Below are 27836 nucleotides of genomic sequence, written 5' to 3'. Positions count from 1 at the left end.
TTTATTGAACAAAACAATGAATTATCCCGAAAACAAATAATATATAATGTATAAATAGCAGTGCGGACACCACCACATAGCAAATCTTGCACATAATATGTTTTGATCCACGTCCACTTCTTCAAATCCAAACTGTTCCCAAACAATGGAACTGCTTCTACCTCTTTAGTTGACCAAAGACGTCTGTGGCTGCTCTTTCCGCCATCTTCACTCATGCTGATTTTTAAATGCCACCAGATAACATGTATGTGACTTGTTTCGCCGACAGTAGATTGAGAGAGATCGGGCTTCCAGAGGGGCAAAAGTCTGCATGCGCATCATTAAGAGCGCAGGCCAAAATAACTTGAAAAACAGAATAATAAGTTAATAAGTTTTTTTTTTTGATTACATAGTTTTTGTGATTTTAGAGACCCAGAATCAGAATCAAAATCAAAATTCCATTAATTGCACAGCCCTATTCTGGAATGACATTAAGTTATAGCATAGAATAACATTAGCTCAATGACATCTTATTTCACAGCCAAATATGCTTTAGGCAAGAGAGCCTTAAGACCTTTAAAAGGCAAATGATGTCAGATAAACTGAATCTGCCTTCATTCTAATTAACATAAAATGTATACACTGAATATCTAAAATTATTCTACATACTCACTTTGCTTTCCTCTCTTTGTAAGAAAATGCTTGTTTTTCTCTGGTGTTTCTCTGAATATACTTATTTGAGTGGTCTTAGTATTGGTTAAATACATCAACATTTCTTGTAACGCTCATCAATAATATAATCAGAATCACATACTACACTGCAGGTCTAGCAGTGCTAACACTGATGCTGTGGTCATGTCATGCCAGAAGTAAAGATCTGTTGTCACCTGAGTTGATATATGAGTCATCAGGGTAAACAGGAATCTGAGTCTGAGTCCCACTTATAATAATCACTTTTAATGACCACCAAGAGGGTAAAAGAAATTGCTGCTTCTGAATGACATCCACATCCACACTGTTCCTGACATGACATGACACCACAGAAAGCAGCAGTGTGTGCTGAGTTCAGGGTTCTGTTGTCACAGTGTCTATTGGCTCCACCTGTGGTTCAGTAGGTGGAGTGGAGATGTCCTCTAGCTGCTCCAAATCTGGTTCAGTCACAACTACAGCCACCTGCTGACACAAAGAGAACAGAAAACTGTGAGCATGATGTGAAGAAAATAGGAAAATATACACCTGCAGGTTGAGGATAGTCACATTTCTCCTGTTTGAGTGAAAGAAACCCTGCTGTTTTAGGCTGGGGACACACTACACAGTTTTATGCCCAATTTTCCCCCTCCAGTGATTCAAGTCCTGTAGCAAGCAAGATTATTTGCCTAAACAATCCTCAAGTGTGTGGTATCACTACAATTCTTTTATTGCTCCTGTTCAAGTCAGAGCCTCGGTTGTGTTGGATATTTCTGATTCCTGGTTGGTGAGGCTCAGCCAATGACAGCAAGCAGCCCAGGAAACGTCAGCAACCAGATGATGACTTTACAGCTCACAAACATGGCAGTGCATCAAAGCACAAACTGAACCAAATAAAGCATTGAAAAAGAAGACAAGCTTGTTGAATTATGGCAGCTTCATGAGTTTCTTTTTAATATATCATGTGAGACATACCACAAACGGCAGACAAGGAAAAGGTGTGGGTCATGAAGTCACGTGACTGATCATGTGACTTTCTGTGAACTCTACAATTGGAGGATTATAATGTTAAAGTTTTTCTCTATCGTCTCCCGTGTTTTATAGAGTTGGAACAACATTCCATAACAATGAACCAAAATATGTTTTTAGAAATGCTAGAAATGTGAAAATTATTAAAAATCATAAACTGATATTTCTCATTAGTAACAGCGTTCAGATCCTTTGCCACCCCAAGTTGCAGGCAAGACAACAATGACCTGAAGCATCTGACTGTCCCTAAGTGGTCCAGCCAAATCCCAGACTTACATCCCAAAGAACATCTGTGGAGAAACATAAAGATGGCACTTCACAGACGCTTCCCATCCAATCTGATGGAGTTGGAGAGGAATGAGATAAACTGTCTACATCCCCGGTTGCAAAGCTGGTAGAGACTTATCCAAAAAGACATTTTAATAAAACTTTATTGCTTGCAGGCAGGTTTACTTGAGTATTCATATTTTGGCGAAATATGCACAATACCCAAGCATGTAGACTAATTATTAGCTTTTTTTTTACAGCTGAAATATTTTACAGCGTTAGCTTCCATTTCCGAAGTTATCTGCTTAAAATGAAGAAGAATGATGAAAAGCGCCCTCATCTGGTCAATCAGTATCAAGTATTGACGGTGGACGTGGTATAACTATTAATAAACAAGCTTCTTGATCTTTTCCACAGTCCACACTAACTTGGAGGATCAAGGTCAAAACTAAATGAAGTGAAAGTGAAACTTCATTTTCTGTTTTGACCAAGAAAAATGAGTAAATGGTGTTAATACTGTTGTCCTGCAGAGCACAAGGCATCATATGCGCCTATGTACAGTGTGCAGAGATGTGGTTTGTAGCAACATGTGTGAAGACCACTTTAAAGACAAATTATAATTTCAGGAGGTGTACAGGCCCAAGATACAATCCGCTGACATTGCAGCCCAAATACAAATATGCCACTTTGATATGCTGCTAGGTCATTCCTGTTGCTCTTACTTTGGCAAATAATGAATGAACTAAGGACAGACTCTCACAATGACTTGAATCCTAGCTAGTTGTTGTGAAGCAACACCCTGTGCTTTACACCTGCACATGAGCAGGGTCCTAACAAAGGCTGTGTTTGTGTTACCTGAGATAGCTCAGCTGTAGCTGGAGAAGCCTGAGCAGCATGCACAGCTGGAGTAGGTGGGGGGCGGGTCTGTGGATAGGCAGGCTGACTGGGAGCCTGCAGGACACAGATATGATATACAAATATAAATACATAGTATAGATACATTATAATGCATTTGTGAATAATCAAATGTTACTGTACTTAGCATTTACTAAGGCTGGGCACACACTAGATGATTTTAAAATCTTAAACGATTTTAAGAACGTGTGAGACCACAGACATAAGGACAGTTTCTGCCGATTTTTAATATTACAATCTTTGGATAGCACACACTAGAGCATAGGTCACTAACAGGCGGACCGCGGTCCGGGTGCGGATACAGAAGCCGCCCCATACGGACCCGGACCTACAGCCAAAACAGAAGGTTAAGATTTAAAAGCTAACGGGGCGCTTCTATTTCCACCGGCGCAGCTTTTGTAGACTTTACGGTAGTGGAAACGCACAGACCAATTGCATGCGAGTTGAGCCATCCCACGTGATACCACTCAGCCAATAAAGCCTGTGCATCCCATGCGGTAAACATTACGACTCTACAGTGTAAACAGCGCTAGAGGCAAGTTACACATGAAGAGACGCTACAAAGAAAAAGAAAAAAGGCGATACATGTAGAAAACAAAGGGAGAGAAACTGTCGAGTGAGACGGAGAAAGAGAGAGAACTTAGTTAATGAGAGAACATTATACATATCTACAGCCATACAGATATGTATAATGAGAGAACATTATACATATCTACAGCCATACATATATGTTCAGTTGTATGTTACATGACAATAAATATTGTCAAAAAGTTTTTGAATTGTACTGAATTCATTTGATTTGACAGTCAGGTATTGATTACATGCAGATGTTGATAAAACCACTAGGCTACTTAAATACATATCACACTAACTAGTTAGACATTATGATCTTCCGGACCTTTGCTTCAAGAAATTTTCTCTAACTGGACCTCTTTAAATTTTAGTTGAATACCCCTGCTTTAGACAGTCGCGACAAACCAGGAATCGGGCCACGCCCCCACGATCACTGAAGGGGGCAAATCGGGCTTAAAATCGTCTAGTGTGTGCCCAGCCTTAAAGTAAAAAACTGAAGGTTTGTGCATGGACGTTTATTCTTGACATTAGACTTACTGCTATATATGACAGAAACTAAACTCAAGGGCTCACTTAGAAGACTTTAACTGTAACTTTTAACTACAACTCACAGTTTTCATCAGCAAATGGAGCTGAATTGATAACTTCAGTTTAGCAGCATTAAAATCCAGTTCAAATAGCTAATACATTTGTAATTTTTTTCATGTGGCGCTACATGGTTTTAAGTGCTGTAGTGCTGGAACAAGAGCCCCATTCACTTCTGCTGCTTCTTGTCCCTTTTTTTGCTATTTCTCTTCATTTTTGTTTGTTCATGGTATCTGACATACAGTTGGCTCATGGTTATGTGACTAGTGTCTGTGTATTAACCCTTTGATGCATAGTGGTCACTGCAGTAGACAGCTAGTTAAAAGCAGCTTTTTTGCATGTGCATGGGTTGACACTGCGTAATTGAAGAAGCTTTGCACTGCACAATGTTAGAATTTAAACACATAAGTAACAAAATTTTTTAAATATTATTTCACAGTTTTCACTTGTATATTTTTCTGTTTTGTGAAGTTGTTTCTTCAGTTAAAAACTCAAACACATGCAGTCCACCTGAGTGGACATGTGATAAGTCCAAAAAGTAACAAAAACACAGGAAAAAAAATCTGAATATAGCTTTAATTACACATGCATGAAAGGGCTAATATACATTAATCAATCAAACAATTTTATGTTAAAATACTCAACAGATGTTTACTTCATCCCAGTTACAAGCAATATAAACTACATACTGTATACACCATGTAACCTTCTCTCTCTCTCTCTCTATATATATATATATTAAAAAAAAATTTCCTTTCTCACCCCTATGGGTGGTGTGTGTGTGTGTCTTCCTCAATCTCGGGTCCTCTACCAGAGGCCTGGGAGTTTGAGGGTTCTTCGCAGTATCTTAGCTGTTCCTAGCACTGCGCTCTTCTGGACTGAGATCTCTGATGTTGTTCCTGGGATCTGTTGGAGCCACTCTCCCAGTTTGGGGGTCACAGCCCCGAGGGTGCCGATTACCACGGGGACCACTGTTGCCTTCACCTTCCACATCCTTTCTAGCTCTTCTTTAAGCCCTTAGTATTGCTGTCACTTGGGATCGCTACATCTACCACTACGGCTTTCTTCTGTTGTTTGTCCACCACTACTATGTCCGGTTGGTTAGCCATCACCTGTTTGTCGGTCTGTATCTGGAAGTCCCACAGGATCTTAGCTCGGTCATTCTCCCTCACCTTTGGAGGTGTGTCCCATTTTGACCTTGGGACCTCCACCCATACTCGGCACAGATGTTCCTGTACACTATGCTGGCCACTTGGTTATGGCGTTCCATTTACGCTCTGCCTGCTAGCATCTTACAACCTGCTGTTATGTGCTGGATTGTCTCAGGGGCATCTTTGCACAGCCTGCACCTGGGGTCCTGCCTGGTGTGGTAGACCCCGGCCTCTATCGATCTTGTGCTCAGGGCCTGTTCTTGTGCCGCTACGATCAGTGCCTCTGTGCTGTCTTTCAGTCCAGCTTTTTCCAGCCACCGGTAGGACTTTTCGATATCAGCCACTTCTTGTATCTGTCGGTGGTACATGCCGTGCAGGGGTTTGTCCTGCCATGATCGTTCTTGCTCTTCTTCCTCTGCATCGGGCTTCTGTTGCCTGAGATATTCACTAAGTATTCCATCGCTTGGGGCCATCTTCCTGATGTACTCATGGATCTTGGCTGTTTCATCTTGGATGGTGGCTCTGACGCTCACCAGTCCCCGGGCTCCTTCCTTCCTCTTAGTGTACAGTCTCAGGATGCTGGATTTGGGGTGAAGTCCTCCATGCATTGTGAAGAGCTTCCTTGTCTTGACATCAGTGGCTTCTATGTCCTCTTTTGGCCAGCTTATTATGCCAGTGGGGTATCTGATGACCGGCAGGGCGTAGGTGTTGATGGCTTGGACCTTGTTCTTTCCATTTAGCTGACTTCTTAGGACTTGCCTTACTCTCTGTAGGTATTTGGCTGTGGCTGCTTTCTTTGCGGCTTCTTCTTGGTTCCCATTTGCCTGTGGGATTCCAAGGTACTTGTAGCTCCCCTCAACATCCACTATGCTGCCATCTGGGAGTTCAACTCCTTCAGTCCTGACAACCTTCCCTCTCTTTGTTATCATTCGCCCACACTTGTCCAGTCCGAATGATATTCCAATGTCGTTGCTGTATATCCTGGTGGTGTGGATCAGTGAGTCGATGTCTCGCTCAGTCCTGGCATACAGCTTGATGTCATCCATGTACAGGAGGTGGCTGATGGTTGTCCCATTTCGCAGTCGGTATCCAAAGCCAGTCTTAGTGATGATCTGGCTGAGGGGGTTCAGGCCTATGCAGAACAGCAGCGGGGACAGAGCATCTCCTTGGTAGATGCCGCACTTGATGGAGACTTGTGCTATCGGCTTGAGGTTGGCTACTAGAGTTGTTTTCCACAGTCCCATTGAGTTCCTTATGAAGGTTCTTAGGGTCCTATTGATGTTGTACAGCTCCAGGCATTCCAGGATCCATGTGTGATATATATATATATATATATATATATATATATATAACTGATCCACAGGACTGATTTGGCAAAAGTTTTGTCGGATGCCCTTCCTGATGCAACCCTCTCATGGGACCATCTTAAAGTCAATGGCTGAATCTAGTGGACCCTGGTCTTTCAAGGTGGTCTCCGATCCAAGTACTCTTTTTCTTATACAAATATAATATCTAGCTACATCATTTTCCAAAAATCTTTTCCTGGGGTTGATAACCTGCATGTTGCACTTTGTACATACCACATGTCAAAGCTAGGTTATCGTCTACCCAATCCACTTACTGAATTTACCTTAATCACATTACGTCAACGGGATCATATAATCTGCTTGAGCGACCCTGTTCATCACTGTCTGATGTAATTGCTTTATCCCAGCATTATTTGCATATGCCCTCTAGAGGTCAAATATAATTTGATGAAGCTTTAAGGTATAACTCACCTGGTGTCCACCAGCAGCAATGACACTGAGTCCAAACAGCATAGCAGTGATACAGATCAACAACTCCAGCACAAGGAAGATCACCAGAGTCCCCAGGATCCCATCAATCAACAGCTAAGCCGGAAAATCCAACAGCATATGAAGTATAGTCAGAATAGAGGAAGAGTGTATAAACTGAAACAAAGTGTTTCTGGCTGTGACTTGTGATTCCATGAAAAACAGAAATGTAAAAATCACAGGACATGGTTTCAGTTAAAGACATTTCTGGCTACTACATGCACTCTGCAAGACAGCACATAACCCATCCAGAGTATTAGTTGTAACAGTAGTCAGCCACTTACTTTACACTTTTGCTCGATCAGCCCGGTGCATTTCCTGAAACAATGTTGCTGCAGTGAACAGTAAAGACAAAGAAACATGGAGTCTGCTTTTTTACAAAATTTAGTGTCAGCTAACAATTGTAAATGTTCAGTTATACATTAATGGTGGCGCTATACTACATATTCCTGGCCTAACCCCTCACCCCACCCCACCACAACACACACACATAGCAGACACAAACATTTCACCTGACAGCAAAGAATCAAAGCATGCAGTTCAATTAATCTGTCACTGTCAAAATGTGGGATTTCTGGCAGGTCACAGTAAAATATAAAATGACCTAACCAATGATTATCATTCTAAAATGAAATAATAAATATTAAACTAAATGAATAAATATGAAATTGTGAAGTTAAATCTATATCTTGACAGGGCCTTGCCTCTCCAGTGGCCTGTTCGCCAGCACAGTATGATAATGTCTAAACCACGAAGCTAATTGGCTGAATAACACACACTAATACCTCCATCTACTGTGCTCTGTGTGTAAAATTATGATTTTCCTAGGGACTTCTTTTGGCTTTTAGAAAGTTTCTCTCTGAAGAAATAGCTTCAAACAAACACCCCAGTGTTCTTCTAGTATCGTACATTTTCTAAACTTTCAACCTTAAGGATGTCAGAATTAATGTTGATACCATCTTGGTCTGTCTAATATCGGATCAGTTATTCTCTCTGAAAGTAATTCTGAAAGTTTCTATATATACCATTTGCAGGCTACAGCCTATTAAGGACTGAATAATGACATTGATTTTTGTCCTTTTCTGTAAGGGGAGACATTATTATTTGTACATTTAGTGGAGATTATGTTTTTTGTAATTTCTATCTATGTCTAAATGTAGCTGTTTGAAGTCCATATTTGTATTTGCCTGCATCTGGGTGGGGGTAGTAGGTGCATGTCATTTGGTTCTTTGTGTGTCCATCTCCTGGTACCTTGCCATTAAATGGATGATAGACTCCCTCTTATAATCATCTGTTTATAAGGAAAAACTATGTACCACAGGTTACACCCTAAAGTCTGTTGCCACTATGTGTGCGCTGCAACCCACATTTTTCTCTTTATATTTGACTTAATCCTCACTATGAGAGCCATCTTTCATCCCATAGGTTTACATTAAGCATTTCTGATTTTGCTAAAAAACACACACACACACAAATATGTGAAGCTGCTGCACAAATTCCTTCAATAAACTGCATAATTTGAATTTAATTTGACTTCAAAGGGGGCTTGAGCACCGCCCTTTTTCTTCCTCGAGAAAAAGTGCCCTTTCTCCTGGGGAGTTTTTTTTTTTTTTTTTTAAATAAATGAATATATGTATATATGTGTGCATGTGTATGGAAGCCCATTTCTGCCACTGGGATGAAAAATAAAACGACCTCCTAAATCAAAATTACAAGATGTTTTCTCAATATTCTGACTTAATAACTCAAAATAATAAGATACTTTCTACAAGAACAGGAATCATAAATATCAACCATGTTTGATATTTATGATTGCTGGTCAGGGGAAGCTCCAACGGAATGCCCTCAATTGCCAATGAGAGCGAGCATCCCGGAAAACGTCACCACCCGGATGTCATACACCTTTACGCCTCACAAACATGGTAGCAAAATTAAAACTAAACCAGTACCAAAAGGCGCATTGCAGACATGCTTGTTGAATTACGCCAACAACATAAGTGTCTTTTTAACGTACTGTGCATGACATATCGTTACTAAAATAGGGCTGAAAATGAAAAGGCCTGCGTAATGAAGTCACATTTGATCCCGCGAGTTCTTGTTATATTGAGTTATCAAGTCAGAATATTGAGAAAGTATCTTGTTATTTTGAGTTACTAAGTCAGAATATTGAGAAAGTATCTCCTTATTTTCACTTGTTAAGTCAGAATATTAAATAAGTATCTCGTTATTTTGACTTAGGGGGTCATTTTATTTTTCATCCCAGTGGTGGAAACGGGCTTCCATACAGGTGTGTGTTTCTGTTTGTACACAGCTTTCCATGTCAAACAAATAAAAAATCAAAATATCTGGTCAGGTCGGGAAAGGAAGGTCCGATGTCTTTCTCCCCTCCGAGTGTCCGCGCAGGAGCACAGCACAGCTGTGTAGCACACTTTGATCAACACATCACAGACAGGCAGAGAGCTGCAGAAGTGAAGCCCTCCCTGCCTTTCCAGTTATGTTTGTCTTGGTGTGGAGATGAATAGTGATGAACAAAAAACTAAGTAATCTGTGCTTTGAATTTAGAGCTTAATTATCCAAAAGTGCCCTTTTTTTCACTTAAGCCCCTACCCCTTAAAATGTCTGTGCGTCAATAGCACTGCTAAGTTACAACCTAATCACAAAAAAGTGAAGAGAACACATTGACATTTCTATTCATATCCAGATGTTTTAGACACCAAGAGGCACCATTTCTCATTGTGGCAACCCAAAACTGAGGTCTACAAAGAACTGGACACAAGGCTAGTCAAAGGCGATTTATATAACTATTGTCGGATTATATTCATTAAATTAACCTATAACTTTAAAGGTTACATATTACGGACATTTTGGGGGGGGGGGAATTAATCCCCATAGTCACTTAAATATGTTTGTTATATTGTCATGATGAAATACCTTTCATATCGTCTTTTCCGGGATGTCTGAAACTAGCACCGCTAAAAACGACCATTTTTTGGTGTCAATTTGCATAAGCTACTGCGGCCACGCCACTTAAAGTGCCTGCTATGTAGGCGAACTCCACTTCTGACAACATTCTTGTTTCATTGGCAACGGTGGGAGTGTGAAGACAACGTTCGACGAAGTGAATGAAGTACAGGAACCATGCCTCTTTACATCTTTACTCAGTCATGTAATGCTTTTAAATAAACAGGCCAACCAACAAACACACTAAAAAACCGTTATCTAAACGTTTCCTTTTCAAACTACCAAGCAAACAGCAAGCCTGTCCTATTTCATCATAAAAACAAGGCTATGAATAGACAAGAGTACATTAGCTAGGCAGCATTAGTGCTAGCTAAATTATGCCGTTACCATGGCTACGTCAATGCAATAAAAAAACGTATTTAAAAATATAGAAACTCACCACTGAAAGATTGTAGGACTGGTGTTGGTGTTAAAACTTGCTTTGCAAACATTCAACTCTGTCCTTTCAAACATTCAACTCACTTTTTTCAGACATTCATCTGCTCGGCTCGAACTGATTTCGGATGCCTAGCTTAGAAGTACAGAAACAAAAGTGCCCTTCGTGCTGCAAGCCTCATTAAGGAGTTTATAGTGGAGTTCCCTTATCTCGCTCCCGATTAGTGACTGATTTCTGGATAAGTACACTTGGGTAGTGCATCACTAGTTCTTTGGCCTACCACACTTACATCCTAGCATGATTTGTCTCCCTCCTGTTTGGGAGTGGACCATCTCAGGAAAGCTCTCTCTGAAACTGCGTGTTCTAACTGCAGTATATTGCGGGCAGCCCGCTTGGCGACATTGGAACAGCCTGAGGACTGCTCAGCAGTGGGGCAGCTGACCCCTTTGCCAACAGGCCAGACGAGCCAAAAACATTCCGCGACAGCAGCGACATCAATTGTTCTGAGGCATCGACTGTTCTGAGGAAGAGACCTAGGAAGGGGGACTCCGACAGGTCTGCTAGTCTGCTAGGGTGGATCATCTCTCTACAGAGTTGGCCCAGATGAGAGCCCTCCTCCAGACTATTCAGGCGAGCGGTAACCGCAACGTCGTCATATCGGGGTGGGGACGGAACCTCTGTCTTTGATGAAGATGCCATTTCTTTGGCAGCGTCTGACACGCATTTTCACAATGGTCGGTTGGAGGTCAGCTCTAGAGCCTCGAAATCAGGCTCATATGCTTCAACCTCCTCTCAGGGAGGCGAGCGGGATTCAATGGCCTCAGCTATCTGTACAGCTCTGGCCTGTTTTCAACTAGATGCCCTGTGGGTGCAATCAGCTGCCTCCAGGGCCTTCTTTAGACGGCGGAATGCCACATCCTCCTTCATGGTCCCCTCGACGGCAGAATATGTGAGGGAATTGCATGCCTGTTGGGCAGACATGAAGGCCTTCTCATCGGATGCACAGACTTTGGCATCAATGCAGGACGCCCCAAAGTTTGGCTTGTGCCAAATGCCTGCAATTGAACCGGCTATTGCCTCTCTGATTGCGGCCCCGGATGAGGCCCTGAGGCATAGGCCTGGGTAATAGCCTCTAACACCAAGTGGACAAGGCGCTGTTGTGAAAAAGCCTGACCTCTGCAAGGCCCCGAAAAACATACAAACAGGCTATCGGATTTCCGGACAGCCGCTGTTGCGAAAATATATGCTTCCAGTGCCCGAATAGGGCACGGAGGTTCAGATGGGGTCCCAGTGTCAAAATGAGCCAACTGCAGCAGGCAAGTGTGACCCAGCGATGAAGGCACCTTAGGAATAAAGAAGGCATTAGGCCAGAGTGTAATGCCCAAACTGTCAGAGTTCCAACGGCAACAGGACTCATGGACTGACAGTGCATGCAGTTCTCCCACACATTTTGCAGAGGCTATGACCAGAAGAATAGCCATTTTAATCGACAGCCACTTAAGGCCTGCATCCATTAAGGGCTCAAATGGGGGAGACCGTAGGGCAGTAAGCACCAGAGAGAGCGCCAAGGTGGGTGAAGCCATCGGGCACCCTTCAAGAACAAGGAGACTTGCTTGTTACTGCCAGTAGTGCCACCTTCTATCGCAGCATGCCAACATGAAATCGCAGCAACACCTTTAGGGTAGACAGAGACTGTCCCTGATCAAGGAGTTCCTGTAAAAACGTCAGGATAGATGAGACCGGGCAGCGTACAGGATCCTGTCCCATGCTACAACAGGAGTCGTCAAAGAGCTTTCACCTATTTGCATATAATCGCTGTGTGGATGGTGCTCGTGCATTTCTTACAGTATGACCAATTCTGCCGATGTAGTCCAAGAAGGCAGTGCCGGGCCCTGCAAAGGCCAGACGCAGAGTTGGAGATGACCCGGGTTGGGGTGCAGTATCCGACCCCCCAGTTGGAATAGGAGATCTGTCCTGAAGGGGAGGCGCTTCAGCAAGCCGTGGCAGAGCCTGCTCAGCGGGTGGAAACAAAGTCCTCCCTGGCCAGAAAGTGGCCACCAGTCTGTGTCATTCCTGCAGGACTCTCAGGAGTGTTGGGAATATCAGGGATAGTGGTGAAAAGGTGTAGAGGAGAACCTTGGGCCAGTCGTGCGCCAGAGCATCCTGGCCCAGGGGACCGTCGCCGTCAGCCAGGGAAAACCAGAGAGGGCAGTGGGCCATGTCCCTTGAGGCAAAGAGGAGAGAGAAACGCTGCAACACTGAAAACACCTGCAAAAGAGAAACGCTGCAAAAGAGAAACGCTGCAACAACGAAAACACCTGAAAAAGAGAAACGCTGCAACAACAAAAACACCTGCAAGAAAAAAACGCTGCAACAACGAAAACACCTGCAAGAAAGAAATGCTGCAAAAGAGAAACGCTGCAACAACAAAAACACCTGCAAAAGAGAAAACACAACGGAAGTGCGCCAGGCCGATAGGGGGACCCCGAACTGAGGGATGCTATGAACAAAGAACTTTTACAGAGGCGAGAGAGACACATGTAGCGATATAAGTCACGTCTCATTTTGGAGGCTGCGTAATGACGCAGGTTATAGTGTTGAATTGCAACAGAATGAGCGACCTCTGACGATTGTTCTCATGTGCTAATATGTGCTAACAATGTTCTATTACATTTGTTTACTTGATCAAAAGTGTCATACAACATTGGGAGACATGGGGGGGGGTGTTTTTGCAGGGTGGAACATCTGAGGTACGTTTTCCATTTATTATTTTTTAAACACTTGGCCGTCATCTTTTACAATACTGTACTTTTATAATATTGTAAAACGTGACGGCCAAGTGTTTAAAAAGAGATAAATGGAAATCCTACCTTTTCCATGTCGCCTCTGTAAAACCTATCCAAACTTTGTTCATAGCATCCCTCAGTTCGGGGTCCCCCTACAGGCCTGGCGCACTTCCATTGTGTTTTCTCTTTTGCAGGTGTTTTCATTGTTGCAGCATTTCTCTTTTGCAGGTGTTTTCGTTGTTGCAGCGTTTTTATTTTGCAGGTGTTTTCGTTGTTGCAGCGTTTCTCTTTTGCAGGTGTTTTCGTTGTTGCAGCATTTTTCTTTTGCAGGTGTTTTCGTTGTTGCAGCGTTTCTCTTTTGCAGGTGTTTTGGCCGTTGCAGCGCATTTGCCCTTGTTGGCATCCGTATTTGGAGGATAATTGAGAGGATTACAGAGAGCTTATGTGGTAAGGTTATTTCTGTTTAGTTTATTTGGTGTAAAACGTAAGTTGATTGCTAATATAACCAGGAGTCTGTCACTGTAAACAGCAAAGCAGAATCCTGTTTGGATGTATGACTTGCTATCAGACAGACAGGTGTTTTTAATGGTGTGCTAATGTGCACACAGGTAGATGTTTGCTTAACAAGATGTTAATTCAAATAATGTCATCCAACTGTTACATGACATATTTGATGTATATTAGTCATGCTAGGAGATTGCTTTTTGCGGGGTAAATGTTTTATACAGAATTTTATAGGTTTAGTATAAAAACAACTTAAACAATTGTTATTAATTCATCCTAGGAATTATGAAGAAGTTGAAAGTAATCTCAGAAATGAACTGTTACGTACTGCATGGCAGACCGCACTTCCCAAAACAAGGAAGGGGCAGTGCATTGGCAAACCAGTGAAAACCGAGTGTAAGATTAGATTAGATAAACTTTATTGGTCCACAAGGGAATGCCGGTAAGTATAACAGACAATTATTGTGGAAAAAATAGCAACATTTATTAATTTGGAGGTATTACACATTAATATTGTCATATTCAGAGGAGGAAAAGGAAAGTGCATAAACAACCCATTACTTAAGCAAGCATGCCAGAACTGTAAATTGAAAATAGAAAACTTTTAAATCTTATTTAAATCTTTTACAGATTTAAATAATGTAAATAAAAATGTACTGTTATTAAAAAGTAATTAAACAAAAAAATCATATTCTAAAAATAGTAGTTGTCACTGTAAATACCTACATGTTTTCTTAATCTTGTAGTGCAAAACCATCGAACAATATTTCTCTTTCTTTTCTGTAATGGAAACCATATTCAAGGAAATGTTAATGGATTCAGCAACATATATGATCCTGAGGATATGTGTCCCACCACTTTCTGTGCAGACTGCCCAGCTAGACAAAAATGGCTTTAGCTTCAATCAACCAGTGTTTGAAAAGTGTTTTGATGCCTTGTGCATCAGCAAACCCCGACTGTATGCGCAGAACCATACAGGTAGAAATGACCACTCGGATCCTCTGTGAATCCCCAGGATCAGCTTACAAAGCTTCTGTATGCCTGTAGCATTCCAAAAGTCACACAGATCCACTATTAGATATTTTATGAAGTGGCTGAGCCATGTCAGAATTAGTTGTTATCAAGAAAACTTGTACAAAATATATATATTTATATTTTTGTGTATTTGTTTTTTTCCCCCAATTTTGTGTAAATAATGTTATACTATTTTTTTTGAATGTTTATACTATTTAAATTAACCAATTGCAAATGAATCATGCATATATGCAGTTAAGATACATTATATTACTTGATGAATGAAAAAGATGAAAAAATGAAAAAGCAGTGTCAAGTAGTCACGTGACACATTTTGGAATGCATTATGAACCGTCCATCGTTACTTACCTAACTACAACTTAGAAAAAGCAGCACGTTTTTAAACTAATAACAGACATGATTTACTACTGCTGCACATACCATTGACTAGCAGTAATAGCTAATGTAGCTACTTACATTAACTAGCACTTAACCCCAGTATCTGTGTAATTTTTAATGTGATTCTTTATAAGAAATGAGGGACAGAATAAGGGACACTCAAAACATTTGTACTGTGCCATATAATGTAGGATGACGGCCTGCAGTTAATGAGATTTCAGAAATAATTACGTTTGTCTACATACTCTAAAAAGAATTCTAATGTCATAAAATATGTCATCTGCCTGAGTAAATTGTACCATTATAGAATAGAATAGAATAAAAATCCAGGGCGGGATCAGCCAGCGGCGGCTTTGCGCACGCGCGATTCATTTGCAGTCAGGACGCGGAAGCGTGAACCTCTCTTGCTGTGATTGCAGCTGGGAGGGACTGCTGCGAGAGGACTGGGCCGTCTGTGAGTACTTTGGGACGGGGGAGGGGCCGGCGGCTGCAGCTCATGCGGCAAGTTGAGAAGTGTAAGAACGGTGCAGTGCAGACATTGTTGTCAGAGTCTCCAGTAACACCAGAAATAGTCGCCAGAGTTGTCGCTTTTTAAAAAAATGTGTCACTGATCCGCAGTGTTGCCAACCCCCCAACGCACCTCACTCACCATGGAAACCAGGAGGAGGCGGGATCTACGTAGCAGACACTTCCTCAAAGAGGTGTTGCAGAAATAGCTTATGCAAATCAACACCAAAACCGGTTGTTTTCAGCGGCGCTAGTATCCGATATCCTGGAAAAGACGATCTGAAAGGTATTTCATCATGACAATATAACAAACATTTTTAGGTGACTACGGGGCGTGATTTTTTCCTCCCAAAAAAGTGTATGATATGTCACCTTTAATTAGATGATTATTTTATTAGATTATTACTTGGTAACATCCATCAACATTATCTTCCATTATTGTGTTTTCTTATAATCACACCAATCTGCCTGTTACAAAGTTTATCTGCCAATATCAATAACAACTGACGGTGTCAAATATAGCAGTAGCCGTACTTTGAGGCAAACAAGCCTTGGACCTTCAGCCCCATCTGCTATGAAAAAACAGTAACAACACTTCATAACACCATATTTGATTTAAGGTATAGGTGCATAAAACCCTTGTGCTTGTGCATAGATTCTTTGCCAAGGTAGCAAGCATACTGACTTCAATGCGGCTTTCTTTTGCCATTGTATATATTTATTTTTATTTATATATTTATTTTATTTCAATCCATGTTTTCAAGTCTGCCCTTCACTATTCTGTATTTACATCATCTGAGTCACTGACTTCATTTGCAGCTAAACTGTTTACATCTGCATGCTGCTCATGGGTATTTATGGGCTGTTTTGCTCTATTAACATACAGTAAAATCTTTTTTCCATTACAACAGGGATGACAAATTCTGGTCCTTGAGGGTCTCTGCCCCTGCTTGTTTTCTAACTATCCCTGTCGTTCCAGCTTCTGATTACCTGAACCCACCTGATCCAGGTAAGAGTTCACCACCCCTGCCCTATAGGAATTCCGGGTAAGTGAATCACTTCCTATTTCAAACATGTCCTGCTGTGTGTGCTGTATAGTTCGTCTACAGATCAGCAACAGACTAGCTTTAGTCTAACACACCTAAAAACTAACTCAACACTCTAAACAATTCATTAACCGCTACATTCTGGTAGTAGTCAAATACCTTTCTATTTTGACCGGTATTTATTGCTATTCCCAGACTTAGTGTTCGTTAGCCTACCAGTTAGCTGAGCTAACTAGTAACATGGCTTCTCCCTCTCTCTCTCTTTCCTGCTCAGTGTGCCACATGTTTAGTTATTCCTCTGCCTCCTTTAGTGATAATGATACCTGTAATAAGTGCAAGGTTCTGCTAGCTTTGGAGGCGAGGATCGACTAAATCTACAGTAGATTTAGTCGACTAAAATATATTGGGTTTAATTTAAGTGTAATTTAGTAAAACTATTGTAATATACAAAATATTCTAAATTAAAATGAAATGAAAAACAAGTCTCATTAAATAGATAGACGGTGGAAGGAATACTTCGAGGATCTCCTCAATCCCGTCAACACGTCTTCCATAAGGGAAGCAGGGGCTGGGGATTCGGGGGCTGATCCATCCATCACCCAAGCCGAAGTCACTGAGGTAGTTCGGCAGCTCCTCGGTGGCAAAGCACCGGGGATGGATGAGATACGCCCCGAGTACCTCAAGTCTCTGGATGTTGTTGGGTTGTCATGGCTGACACGCCTGTGCAACATCGCGTGGCGTTCGGGGACAGTACCCCTGGATGGCAGACCAGGGTGGTGGTTCCTCTTTTTAAGAAGGGGGACCGGAGGGTGTGTTCCAACTACAGAGGGATCACACTCCTCAGCTTCCCGGGGAAGGTCTATGCCAGGGTGCTGGAGAGGAGGATCCGGCCGGTGGTCGAACCTCGGATCCAGGAGGAACAATGCGGTTTCTGTCCTGGGCGTGGAACACTGGACCAGCTCTACACACTCTCGAGGGTGCTTGAGGGTTCATGGGAGTTTTCCCAACCAGTCCACATGTGTTTTGTGGACTTGGAGAAGGCATTCGACCGGGTCCCTCGTGACATCCTGTGGGAGGTGCTCCAGGAGTATGGGGTCCGGGGCCCTTTGCTGAGGGCTATCCGGTCTCTGTACAAACGGAGCAGAAGCTTGGTTCGCATTGCCGGTAGTAAGTCAGACCTGTTCCCAGTGCACATTGGACTCCGGCAGGGCTGCCCTTTGTCACCGGTTCTGTTGATTACTTTTATGGACAGAATTTCTAGGTGCAGCCAGGGGCCGGAGGGAGTCCAGTTTGGGGACCACAGGATTTCATCTCTGCTTTTTGCAGATGATGTTGTCCTGTTGGCTCCATCGAGCCAGGATCTCCAGCGTGCGCTAGGGCAGTTTGCAACCGAGTGTGAAGCGGCTAGGATGAGAATCAGCACCTCCAAGTCTGAGGCCATGAAGGTGGCTTGCCATCTCCAGGCCAGGGGAGAGATCCTGCCTCAAGTGGAGGAGTTTAAGTATCTTGGGGTCTTGTTCATGAGTGAGGGAAGGACGGAACCTGGCATCGGCAGCAGTAATGCTGTCGGTGTACCGGTCCGTTGTGGTGAAGAAGGAGCTAAGCTGGAAGGCGAAGCTCTCGATTTACTGGTCAATCTACGTTCCTACTCTCACCTATGGTCATGAGCTCTGGGTCATGACCGAAAGAACAAGATCGCGGATACAAGCGGCTGAAATGAGCTTCCTCCGCAGGGTGGCCGGGCGCTCCATTATAGATTGTGTGAGGAGCTCGGTCACCTGGGAGGAGCTCGGAGTAGAGCCGCTGCTCCTCCACATCGAGAGGAGTCAGTTGAGGTGGCTCGGGCATCTGTTTCAGATGCCTCCTGACCGCCTTCCTGGGGAGGTGTTCCGGGCATGTCCCACCGGGAGGAGGCCCCGGGGAAGACCCAGGACACGCTGGAGGGACTATGTCTCCCGGCTGGCCTGGGAACGCCTCGGTGTCCCCCCGGAAGAGCTGGAGGAAGTGTCCAGGGAGAAGGAAGTCTGGGTATCCCTGATTCGGCTACTGCCCCCGCGACCCGGCCCCGGATAAGCAGAAGAAGATGGATGGATGGATTAAATATATATGGAATATGGCCTTTCCATAAAAGACCAAAAATTAGATATGCATCGTTTATAACTTGCATATGACATTCTTCATTCTTTAAAGCAAAAGTGCAACTCCAAAATATTTAAGAGAAAAACTGTATTTAGCAGTAATGCCATTGCATCAAACGTGAAACTGACCCATATATCTTCTCTTTGTTTTCTCCAGCTGTGTTTTCTCCATTTCATTATAGTTTAAGTCAGACAGAAACCCAGTGTAGGCTATGATGATGTCGTGTTCTCGCACATCCCGCGTCACTAGGTGGATCAGTTACTTTTCAAATGTGCGTCTAAGAAGATTAATTCTGATTGGATCTTTTCTAAAAACGTCCCTCACTCACATTTTCGTCGTTTTTATTAGTCAACGAAAATGTCTATATATTTTTTAGTTTTCGTCGTCATCACTTAATTTTTATTTAGTTAACGTCTCGTTTTCGTCAGTGAAAACTAGTCGTTGACGAAAATTATAACGAAAATACTTCGTCAACGAAATTAACACTGATACGAGCCCTATTAGAAAGGATTGAAGGAAAAACCATGATCTGGGCTGGAAAGGAAGTGGCGTTCCACAAATTTAGAGGAATTTTTTCTAGCCTGGAAAAACAGTCTATTAACATATAAAAAGCTCTCTGTAAAGCCAGAACTGCATACTATTCATCACTAATAGAGGAAAATAAAAACAATCCCAGGTTTCTTTCAGCACTGTAGCCAGGCTGACAAAAAGTCAGAGCTCTGTTGAGCCCAGTGTTCCCTTAGCTCTCAGCAATGATGACTTTGAATTTCTTTACAAATAAAATCACAACTATTAAGAGATAAAATTCATCAGATGCTTCCTATACCTGCAATAAATGAATCTTCTACTACAGTAGCTCTGTAAGAATCATCTGTAAGACCTCAGTTATGTTTAGACTGCTTCTCTCCCATAGATCTCTCTGAATTCACATCAGTAGTTGCTTCATCTAAATCATCAACGTTCCTCTTAGACCCCATCCCGACTAGACTGCTCAAACACACCCTGCCATTAATAAACTCATCTTTATTAGACTTAGTAAATTTATCTCTTGTATCAGGCTATGTACCACAGGCCTTTAAGACTGCAGTAATCAAACCCCTACTCAAAAAGCCTACTCAAAAAGCCTAGTCTTGATCCAGGAGTCTTGGCTAATTATAGACCATATCCAATCTACCATTTATTTCTAAAATTCTTGAAAAAGCTGTTCCTAAGCAGCTATCAGACCACTTACACAGGAATGAACTATTTGAAGATTTTCAATCAGGATTTAGAGCACATCATAGTACAGAAACAGCACTGTTAAAAGTCACCAAGGATCTTCTCTTAGCCTCAGATAATGGACTTGTTTCTATACTTGTACTCCTAGACCTTAGTGCTGCATTCAACACTATTGACCACATCTTATTACAGAGATTGGAGCATGTGACTGCTATCAGAGGAACAGCGTTAAAATGATGAACCTTCCACACGAACAAAAGTTAGTTATGGAGTTCCACAAGGCTCTGTGCTAGGATCGATTCTCTTCATCCTGTACATGCTTCCTTTAGGCAATGTTATTAGGAAGCACTCTATTAATTACCACTGCTATGCAGATGACACTCTATCTATGAAACCTATTAACACAAACCAGTTAACCAGACTTCAAGCATGTCTAACTGACATAAAGGCCTGGATGACCAGTGACTTTCTACTTTTAAACTCAGAGAAAACAGAAGTTATTGTATTTGGGCCTAAAAACCTCAGAAATAACTTTTCTAAAATTATAGCTACTTAAGATGGCATAGCCCTGGCCTTCAGCACTACTGTGAAAAACCTTGGAGTTTTTTTTGACCAGGACATGTCTTTTAACTTACACATAAAACAAACCTCTAGAACTGCCTTCTTTCACCTGCGCAACATTGCCAAAATTAGGAACATCCTTTCTCAAAATGATGCAGAAAAACTAGTCCATGCATTTGTTACCTCAAGGCTAGATTATTGTAACTCATTACTATCTGGATGTCCCAGTCCCATCTCCATAAAAAGCCTCCAGTTAATGCAGAATGCCGCAGCCAGAGTCCTGACAGGAACTAGCAAGAGAGATCTTATTTCTCCTATATTAGCTTCTCTTCATTGGCTCCCTGTAAAATACAGAATAGAATTTAAAATCCTTCTCCTCACATACAAATCCCTTCATGATCAAGCTCCTTCATACCTTAAAGACTTCATAGTACCATATTATCCCAATAGACCACTTCGCTCTCAGAGTGCAGGTCTACTTGTGGTTCCCAGAGTTTCCAAAAGTAGAATGGGAGGCAGAGCTTTTAGCTATCAAGCTCCTCTCCTGTGGAACCAGCTCCCAGCCTGGGTTCAGGAGGCAGACACTCTGTAATTTTAAGGCTAGACTTAAAACCTTCCTCTGTGACAAAGCATATAGTTAGGGCTGGCTTCAGTTAACCCTGAACCATCCCTTAGTTATGCTGCTATAGGCCTAGACTGCGCGAGGACCATCGGTGCACTGAGCTCCCCTACCCCTGCCCTCCCTTCCCTTCCCCTCTCTTCCTCTCCTCCCCCTCACATGTATATTCCACCACTGAATGTCACTAACCTTGTGCTCTCTCTCTCCCCTAGTTTGTGCTCTCTCCCTCTCTCTCTGTCCTCTCTCTCTGTACCTTCTGCAGGTGTCCCTGGTCCTGGAGCTGTATATTGCTGATGTGCAGTTACTGGCCTCACCAACCTGCAGTGTCTATTTGTTGTTTATTGTTGTTGTTCTTTTCTCTCTGCTCTATCCACTCACCTCAACTGATTGAGGCAGATGGTTGCAAAAACTGATCTATTGAGTTACTAGGCATGTGCAGCATATATTATCCAGTTCCTTTACCACCAGGGCCCACAGACGGAAGGAGCCGGATCTGAATAAAAACGTGTTCTAAAAAATCCCTAACTTTTAATAGACTTGTTAGTTGTTATCTTCCTCAAATGCTTTGGGAATTTTTAATGTAAAAAATATATAAACTCTCTTTATGTTCATACAGTGTCTAATAATATCCCTATCCTTCAAGGTCACTGTTTGGATAGTGAAATGCAACACAATTTTGAGAATTTAGGGGACTACTGGACAGTAACAAATTTGGCTATTGTGTCTTTAAAACAAAAATGATTGACTAGGTTAACATATTAAACTGCTTTTTACTGTATCTGTGAACACTGAAACTGTGTCTATCCCATGGACATAAATATTTGTATTTACACAGTGAATATGCCAGTGTAACCTGAGAAGATCTCTTTTGTTCAGGAATATATTTCTGTCTTGCAAACATTGTTTCAGTCTTGCACCAGGCAAGATTCTTCTTCAAGAGTCTTCTAAATTCATATATGCAGATCACTTTTAGCCCCAAACAGAATTTTCTGGCAGCAATTTAGTGGTGTTGTTGAGACTAGCCAATTTCAGGTACAATGACAAAGTTCATCTTAAAAATGTTTCCATGTTATACATTTCAAATCAGGCTGTAAGATGACCTACCACAAAGCCCAAAAAACACAGCAGTAACATAGATATAAATATGACGATTCTAATTGATAACAAAACATTATATATATATATATATAATGAATTTCATATTATGCTCAGGCCTCAATGTGCGTAGGTAATAAAGACAATACCACAGCATGTAGTTCCAGTCTGCGGCAGTGTTCACAGTGGTAAGAGTCTTGGCGGTAGGGGAGGTGTTTGGACATCAGACCCAGGGCAGCAGTGGCAAATGCAGCACTAATAAGATGGAGCACTAGGACACATTTCACCTATAAATGACAACAGTAGTGCACAGTACACTATTTTATTACACATTCCTTCAAGACAGAAAAACAGCACCTACAAAGTAAATGTTTTATGATGCTGTGCCTTTCCTACATCCTTTACGTGTGTTATTTATTATTGCCACTTATATAACAATGACTTTTTCTCCTTCAAGCTCAGGTCATCTACCAGAGGCCTGGGAGCTTGAGGGTCCTGCACAGTATCTTAGCTGTTCCTAGGATTGCACTTTTCTGGACAGATCTGATGTAGCCATTCTCACATGGTTGCCTTCACCTTCCATATCTTTTCCAGGTCTTCTTTCAGCCCTTGGTATTTCTCACGTTTCTCATGTGCCTTCTCTCTGATATTGCTGTCACTTGGCATTGCTACATCTATCACTACGGCCTTGTTCTCCTGTTTGTCCACCACTACTCTGCCCAGCCAGTTAGCCATTACCAGTTTGTCAGTCTGGACGTCCCACTGGATCTTAGCGTAGTTGTTCTCAACTACCTTCGGGAGCTTTTCCCACTTTGATCTTGGGACTTCATGCCCATACTTGGCACAGATGTTCCTGTGCACTATGCCAGCCACTTGGTTATGGCGTTCCATTAGATATTCACTAAGCACATCATCACTTGGGGCCATCTTCCTGATGTACTCATGATTTTTGCTATTTCATCCTGGATAGTGGCTCTGATGTTTGCTGGTCCTCCCCCCTACTTCCATTTAGTGTACAGTCTCAGGATGCTGGATTTGGGGTGAAACCCTCCATGCATTGTGAGGAGCCTCCTTGTCTTGATGTCAGTGGTCTCTATCTCCTCCTTTGGCCATGTTATTATACCAGCAGGGTATCTGATTATCAGGTGTCGATATCCCAAACCTTATTCTTCCCATTCAGCTGACTTGTAGGTATTGGCAGTTGCTCTCCTTGCAGCCTCTTCATGGTTTCCATTTGCCTCTGGTATTCCAAGGTACTTGTAGCTGTTCTCAACATCCACTATTTTGCTTTCTGGTAGTACAATACAATTCTGACTACTTTCCCTCTTCTTGTTACCGTCTGACCACACTTATCCAATCCGAATGACATTCCAATGTCATTACTGTAGACGCTAGTGATATGGATCAGTGAGTCATTGGGGACAGTGCATCTCCTTGGTAGATACTGTACTTGATGCGATGGATATGATGTCATAACTCACTTTTAGGACAATGAATTTCCCATTACACCTAAAACTGAATTATAACAATTGCCTAATGCCAATTTTGTTTACTGAGAAATTTTATTCAAATTTTTATTAAATTTAACAAAGTATTAACCACTTTAAATTCTCCATTCTTACAGTGATTGCTCCTTTAAATGGTTTCTGACTTAATCTATCTGACTGTGTGTGTCAAATACTGATCAGGATCATTATAGAGATGGTCCAGACTGTAACACAGAACTGAGGGTTTATTCTGTCAGACTCACCCAGAAGAGAGTAGGTCTCCTTCCACTGTGGATCAACACTGAACCAGACAAGGTCACCTGGTGGGATAAAGTACAAATGAGAAGCAGTGTTGACAAAAGTAAGTGACCTGACTGAATCTGAGACTAGACCTTGCAAGTGGCCTCTAACTGACCTGTATGACAACAATCAGGAAGAGGGCCACATCTCCTGTAAAGTGGACCTCGTGGATCTGAAGTACAGAGGCACTCAGACAGAGAATCAAAGCCCCAATAATGATCTGGATAGCCTGGAAGAGGTGACGGGTGGGAGTTAGTAAAAGAGTTGATCGGGTGGATTTCAGACCTTCAGATCTATTGTAAATATGGCAAATACTCAAAAATTCAGGACTGCTTATTAGGTTGGATTTGGTTACAATTGTGGTAATTTGTCTTTCACTTTAGCACAAAGTTAAAAAAAGAAAAACAATGCACAAATGCAGACAATACAAAGAACAGATAACAGTTTAGATTACAGTAAGAAAACAAAACACAATAGATTAAGCTGAGAAAGGCTAAATTCCTGTGGACTTCATAGGAACCTAAGAATTTAGTGTTATTGTACCATTAAGCAGAAATGATTTGCAATAAACATTCATTCATTTGTTCATTACCTATACCCGATTATTCCCAATTAGGGTCACAGGATCTGCTGGAGCCTATCCCAGCTCTCTTTGGGTGAAAGGGGCAGGCACACCCTGGACAGGTCACTAGTCCATCACAGGGCCACATAGAGACAAACAACCTCACACACTCACACTCACTCCTATGGGTAATTTAGAGTCACCAATCAAGATGACATACATGTTTTTGGACTGTGGGAGGAAACTGGAGTGCCCAGAGAAAACCCATGCAAACACAGGGAGAACATGCAAACTCCACACAGAAAGGTCCCTGCTGGGTTTCGAACCAACAACCTTGCTGTGAGACTCCAGTGCCAACCACTAATCTACTGTGTTGCCCTCGCAATAAACATTTCTGATGAACTAACTATGAAAGAGGAAAAGTGATTCTGTTTATGCCTATAATCTGGTGAACTTTCTTCATTAAACTTACTTCATATTTCTTACTTCACCATTTTCTGCTATATTGCGGAAAAATGCATTGAAATAGCCCTTCAAATTAGAACATGAAAGCGATATTGCAAATATTCCATCTTTTTTTCCATCTAAGCACATGGATATATACATAATAATGGTAATAATGATTATGATTATGCTATGGATATCTGAGCTTGAATTATTGATTGGCAGTATATTGTGTGTGATCTATGCTTCTACTCACCCCCAAAGTCTTGGGTTCCATCTTGAGGTGGGACTGCAGCTGGCCCGGGGAGAGGGTCCCCACTGCGGGCATTGCGTCTTTGTCATTAAGAGACATCCTATTGCTGATGGAGAAATGACAACTTTGTTAAAACAGTATGTACAACAGGATTGCATCAACAAAGAAAATGCTGCTAAATAATTGATGATTGAAAGATTTTGGAAGAATTTTAGATAAATATACAGTACATAAGAATGCAAGTTTGCACTTCAGGCACTGGCCATGTCTATTTAATACTATCCTGAATTCTAAGGTTATAAAGAGTTGGGGAATCTATCCATTAACAAGTGGTTCAAAGGCAGCTTCACACTGTGGAACCAAAAAAAAAAAAATGTGGGAAATAATGAATTTATACTAAACACTCCACAAATTAAATAAACATCAAGATTTTCATTTAAAAAAATAAAACATTATTACGACAGTAAATTGAAAGTAGATTGAAAGAATAAAATTTAAAGGGGACATAAGATGAAAAACCAATTTTTAAAAATCTGTTTTTCATGTATATTTGAACATTTCCCATTAGCTTCTTCCCCCAACCGGTAGAGGCAGATGGCCGCCCAAACTGAGCCTGGTTCTGCTGGAGGTTTCTTCCGTTTAAGGGAGTTTTGTCTCTCCACTGTCGCCAAGTGCTGCTCATAAGGCAATTGTTGGGTTTTTCTGCCTTGAGATGATTGAATTGAGATTTGGCGCTATACAAATAAACTGAATTGAAATTGAATCTTATGTTCGTAGCAGCTCATTCATCAGCAGAAAGCTGTTGGTTGTTATGATTATTTGAACTCTGTGCAATCTAATTAAAACTTTAGTGGATTCACAAGCATCTTCTTGTGACCAGATGAAACTTGTTCACACTTTTTAAAACTTTTGTTGAAGACCACCCACCGATAAGCTAGCAGTTTTTGACACATGTACTTTTTATTGAGAAACAGTCTAGAAAGTCCAAGTCAGAAGAGCCAGCTGCAGGTGCCAAACCATTTTGAAGTGCCAGCTGCGAAATGCTGAGGTACCAAAATGAGTACAAATAGAGCTGTTCTGAGGGACAAGGGCAGTGATAGCCTGGGCTTGTCTTAGGTTTATTGTTATTTTATTTGAAGAACATCTCAAGAAGTGTATTTTTAAGTGTGTGCACTGGGTTTTAGGCAACATTCAGCCTCACCCCCCACCCCACATATATCGAAAATGGTATTTAATATACATTATTTGCCATTTCAGTTAGAAACTTCAGTATTGTGACATCCCTGGTACAGAGATCTGTTGCAACAACTTCAAAACATTACAATACACGCATTGTCGAACAATAATAAGTTTAGAAAAATTACTTTTTGTCATACCTGTGGAAAATAGAGACAGGATCAACGCTCAGCCAGAGCTCATTTTTTTTCTAAGCTGTGCATGTTTCTCACAGGAGTACCACAGCACCATCTATTTGTGGTGGCAGCCACATCATTTTTCAAAGTGCATATCTGCATTGATGTAAAGGTTGTAATGACACCAATTCCACTAGAAAACAAATGGAGAAAGTTAATTTTGTGCATCTTCCAGTTTAAAGAGTTACACAAGTCCACACTGTTTTTAGATTAAGTACTAGGACAACTAGTGTTGTTGTAGCACAGACAAATTACTAGACAAGTTCAGTTTAGCACACTGACAGTCACATCAATTCACTAAATTGTCACATATGAAAAATACACGACTAAAGAATTGCCATGTAAAGATCATTAACAAAATGATCAGAGGATTGTTAATAAAGTGTCATAATATGATGCTCTGATCCAGGCCTGCAGGATATCAGTTCAGACGTACGATAATACCATTGAGTCAGCAAAACTAAATAGCCTACTAATCATACTGCAAAAATACAATGCTAGCTTCCGATGTTATTATAGTCTGTGCAGGGCATATATTTTATGGTTGACCTTCTGAATTATAGATTGGACGCGATGTTCTTGAAAATCCTTTCCGTGTACTGAATATAAAAATATGCGCAATATTAGTATTTAGTTAGTGTTTAAAATGTGTGTGCTTAAAAATGAAGAGTCTGTAGTCTGCAGCAGAGATCAAGTCGCTGATGGCACTGCAGTGGGATTTGGCACAGCTCCCAGGGCCGACAACAACACAAGTCTGGTCGTTCTATGAAGAATCATTTTTATGAAATTCCCAATGATCCTCTCCTCAGAAATGCGCCCATACCAACGATTCTGACACCACATGAACAATGATGCTAGGCTTCCTTGCGCTGCATCCTGATTCCTGTCCCGGGTTACCTGCCCTGGTTTCTCCTGCAGGACAAATTGCGATGAACAGATGTTCTTACCTCAGCTGTGTTCCAGTAGCTCCCCGTCTCTTTTCTTATCTGCTCTGTGAAGGCGTAGCGCTGAACTGCCAGAATATCTTGTCAGTGTCGTGCGGCCGCTCTGCAGGCTGCAGCAGGGTGTGTTC

The 27836-nt window shown here is 41.7% G+C and overlaps 1 protein-coding gene across 3 annotated transcripts; it reads right to left on the bottom strand.

Moving 5' to 3' along the window:
- LOC113126460 (uncharacterized) lies at positions 1-27836 on the bottom strand. 3 transcript variants are annotated; one of them, XM_026300475.1, is made up of 10 exons: positions 27712-27764; positions 26729-26897; positions 25356-25458; positions 24209-24322; positions 24057-24113; positions 22456-22593; positions 7306-7353; positions 6965-7078; positions 2818-2913; positions 1-1152 (listed from the first exon to the last, which is right to left on the bottom strand). In XM_026300475.1, the coding sequence occupies exons 3-10, from the start codon at positions 25449-25451 to the stop codon at positions 1045-1047; spliced, it is 771 nt and encodes a 256-aa protein (XP_026156260.1). In that variant the 5' UTR covers positions 25452-25458; positions 26729-26897; positions 27712-27764; the 3' UTR covers positions 1-1044. The 3 variants fall into 3 exon arrangements, with proteins under 3 accessions (XP_026156260.1, XP_026156258.1, XP_026156261.1); XM_026300473.1 differs by lacking the exon at positions 26729-26897 and having other exon boundaries at positions 27712-27836; XM_026300476.1 differs by lacking the exons at positions 7306-7353; positions 26729-26897 and having other exon boundaries at positions 27712-27836.

This window comes from Mastacembelus armatus, chromosome 11 (genome assembly GCF_900324485.2).
Source record: "Mastacembelus armatus chromosome 11, fMasArm1.2, whole genome shotgun sequence".
Taxonomy (NCBI): Eukaryota; Metazoa; Chordata; class Actinopteri; order Synbranchiformes; family Mastacembelidae; genus Mastacembelus; species Mastacembelus armatus.
Note: the sequence above shows the minus strand (reverse complement) of the source record. Positions and strands in the feature narration are given on the sequence as shown.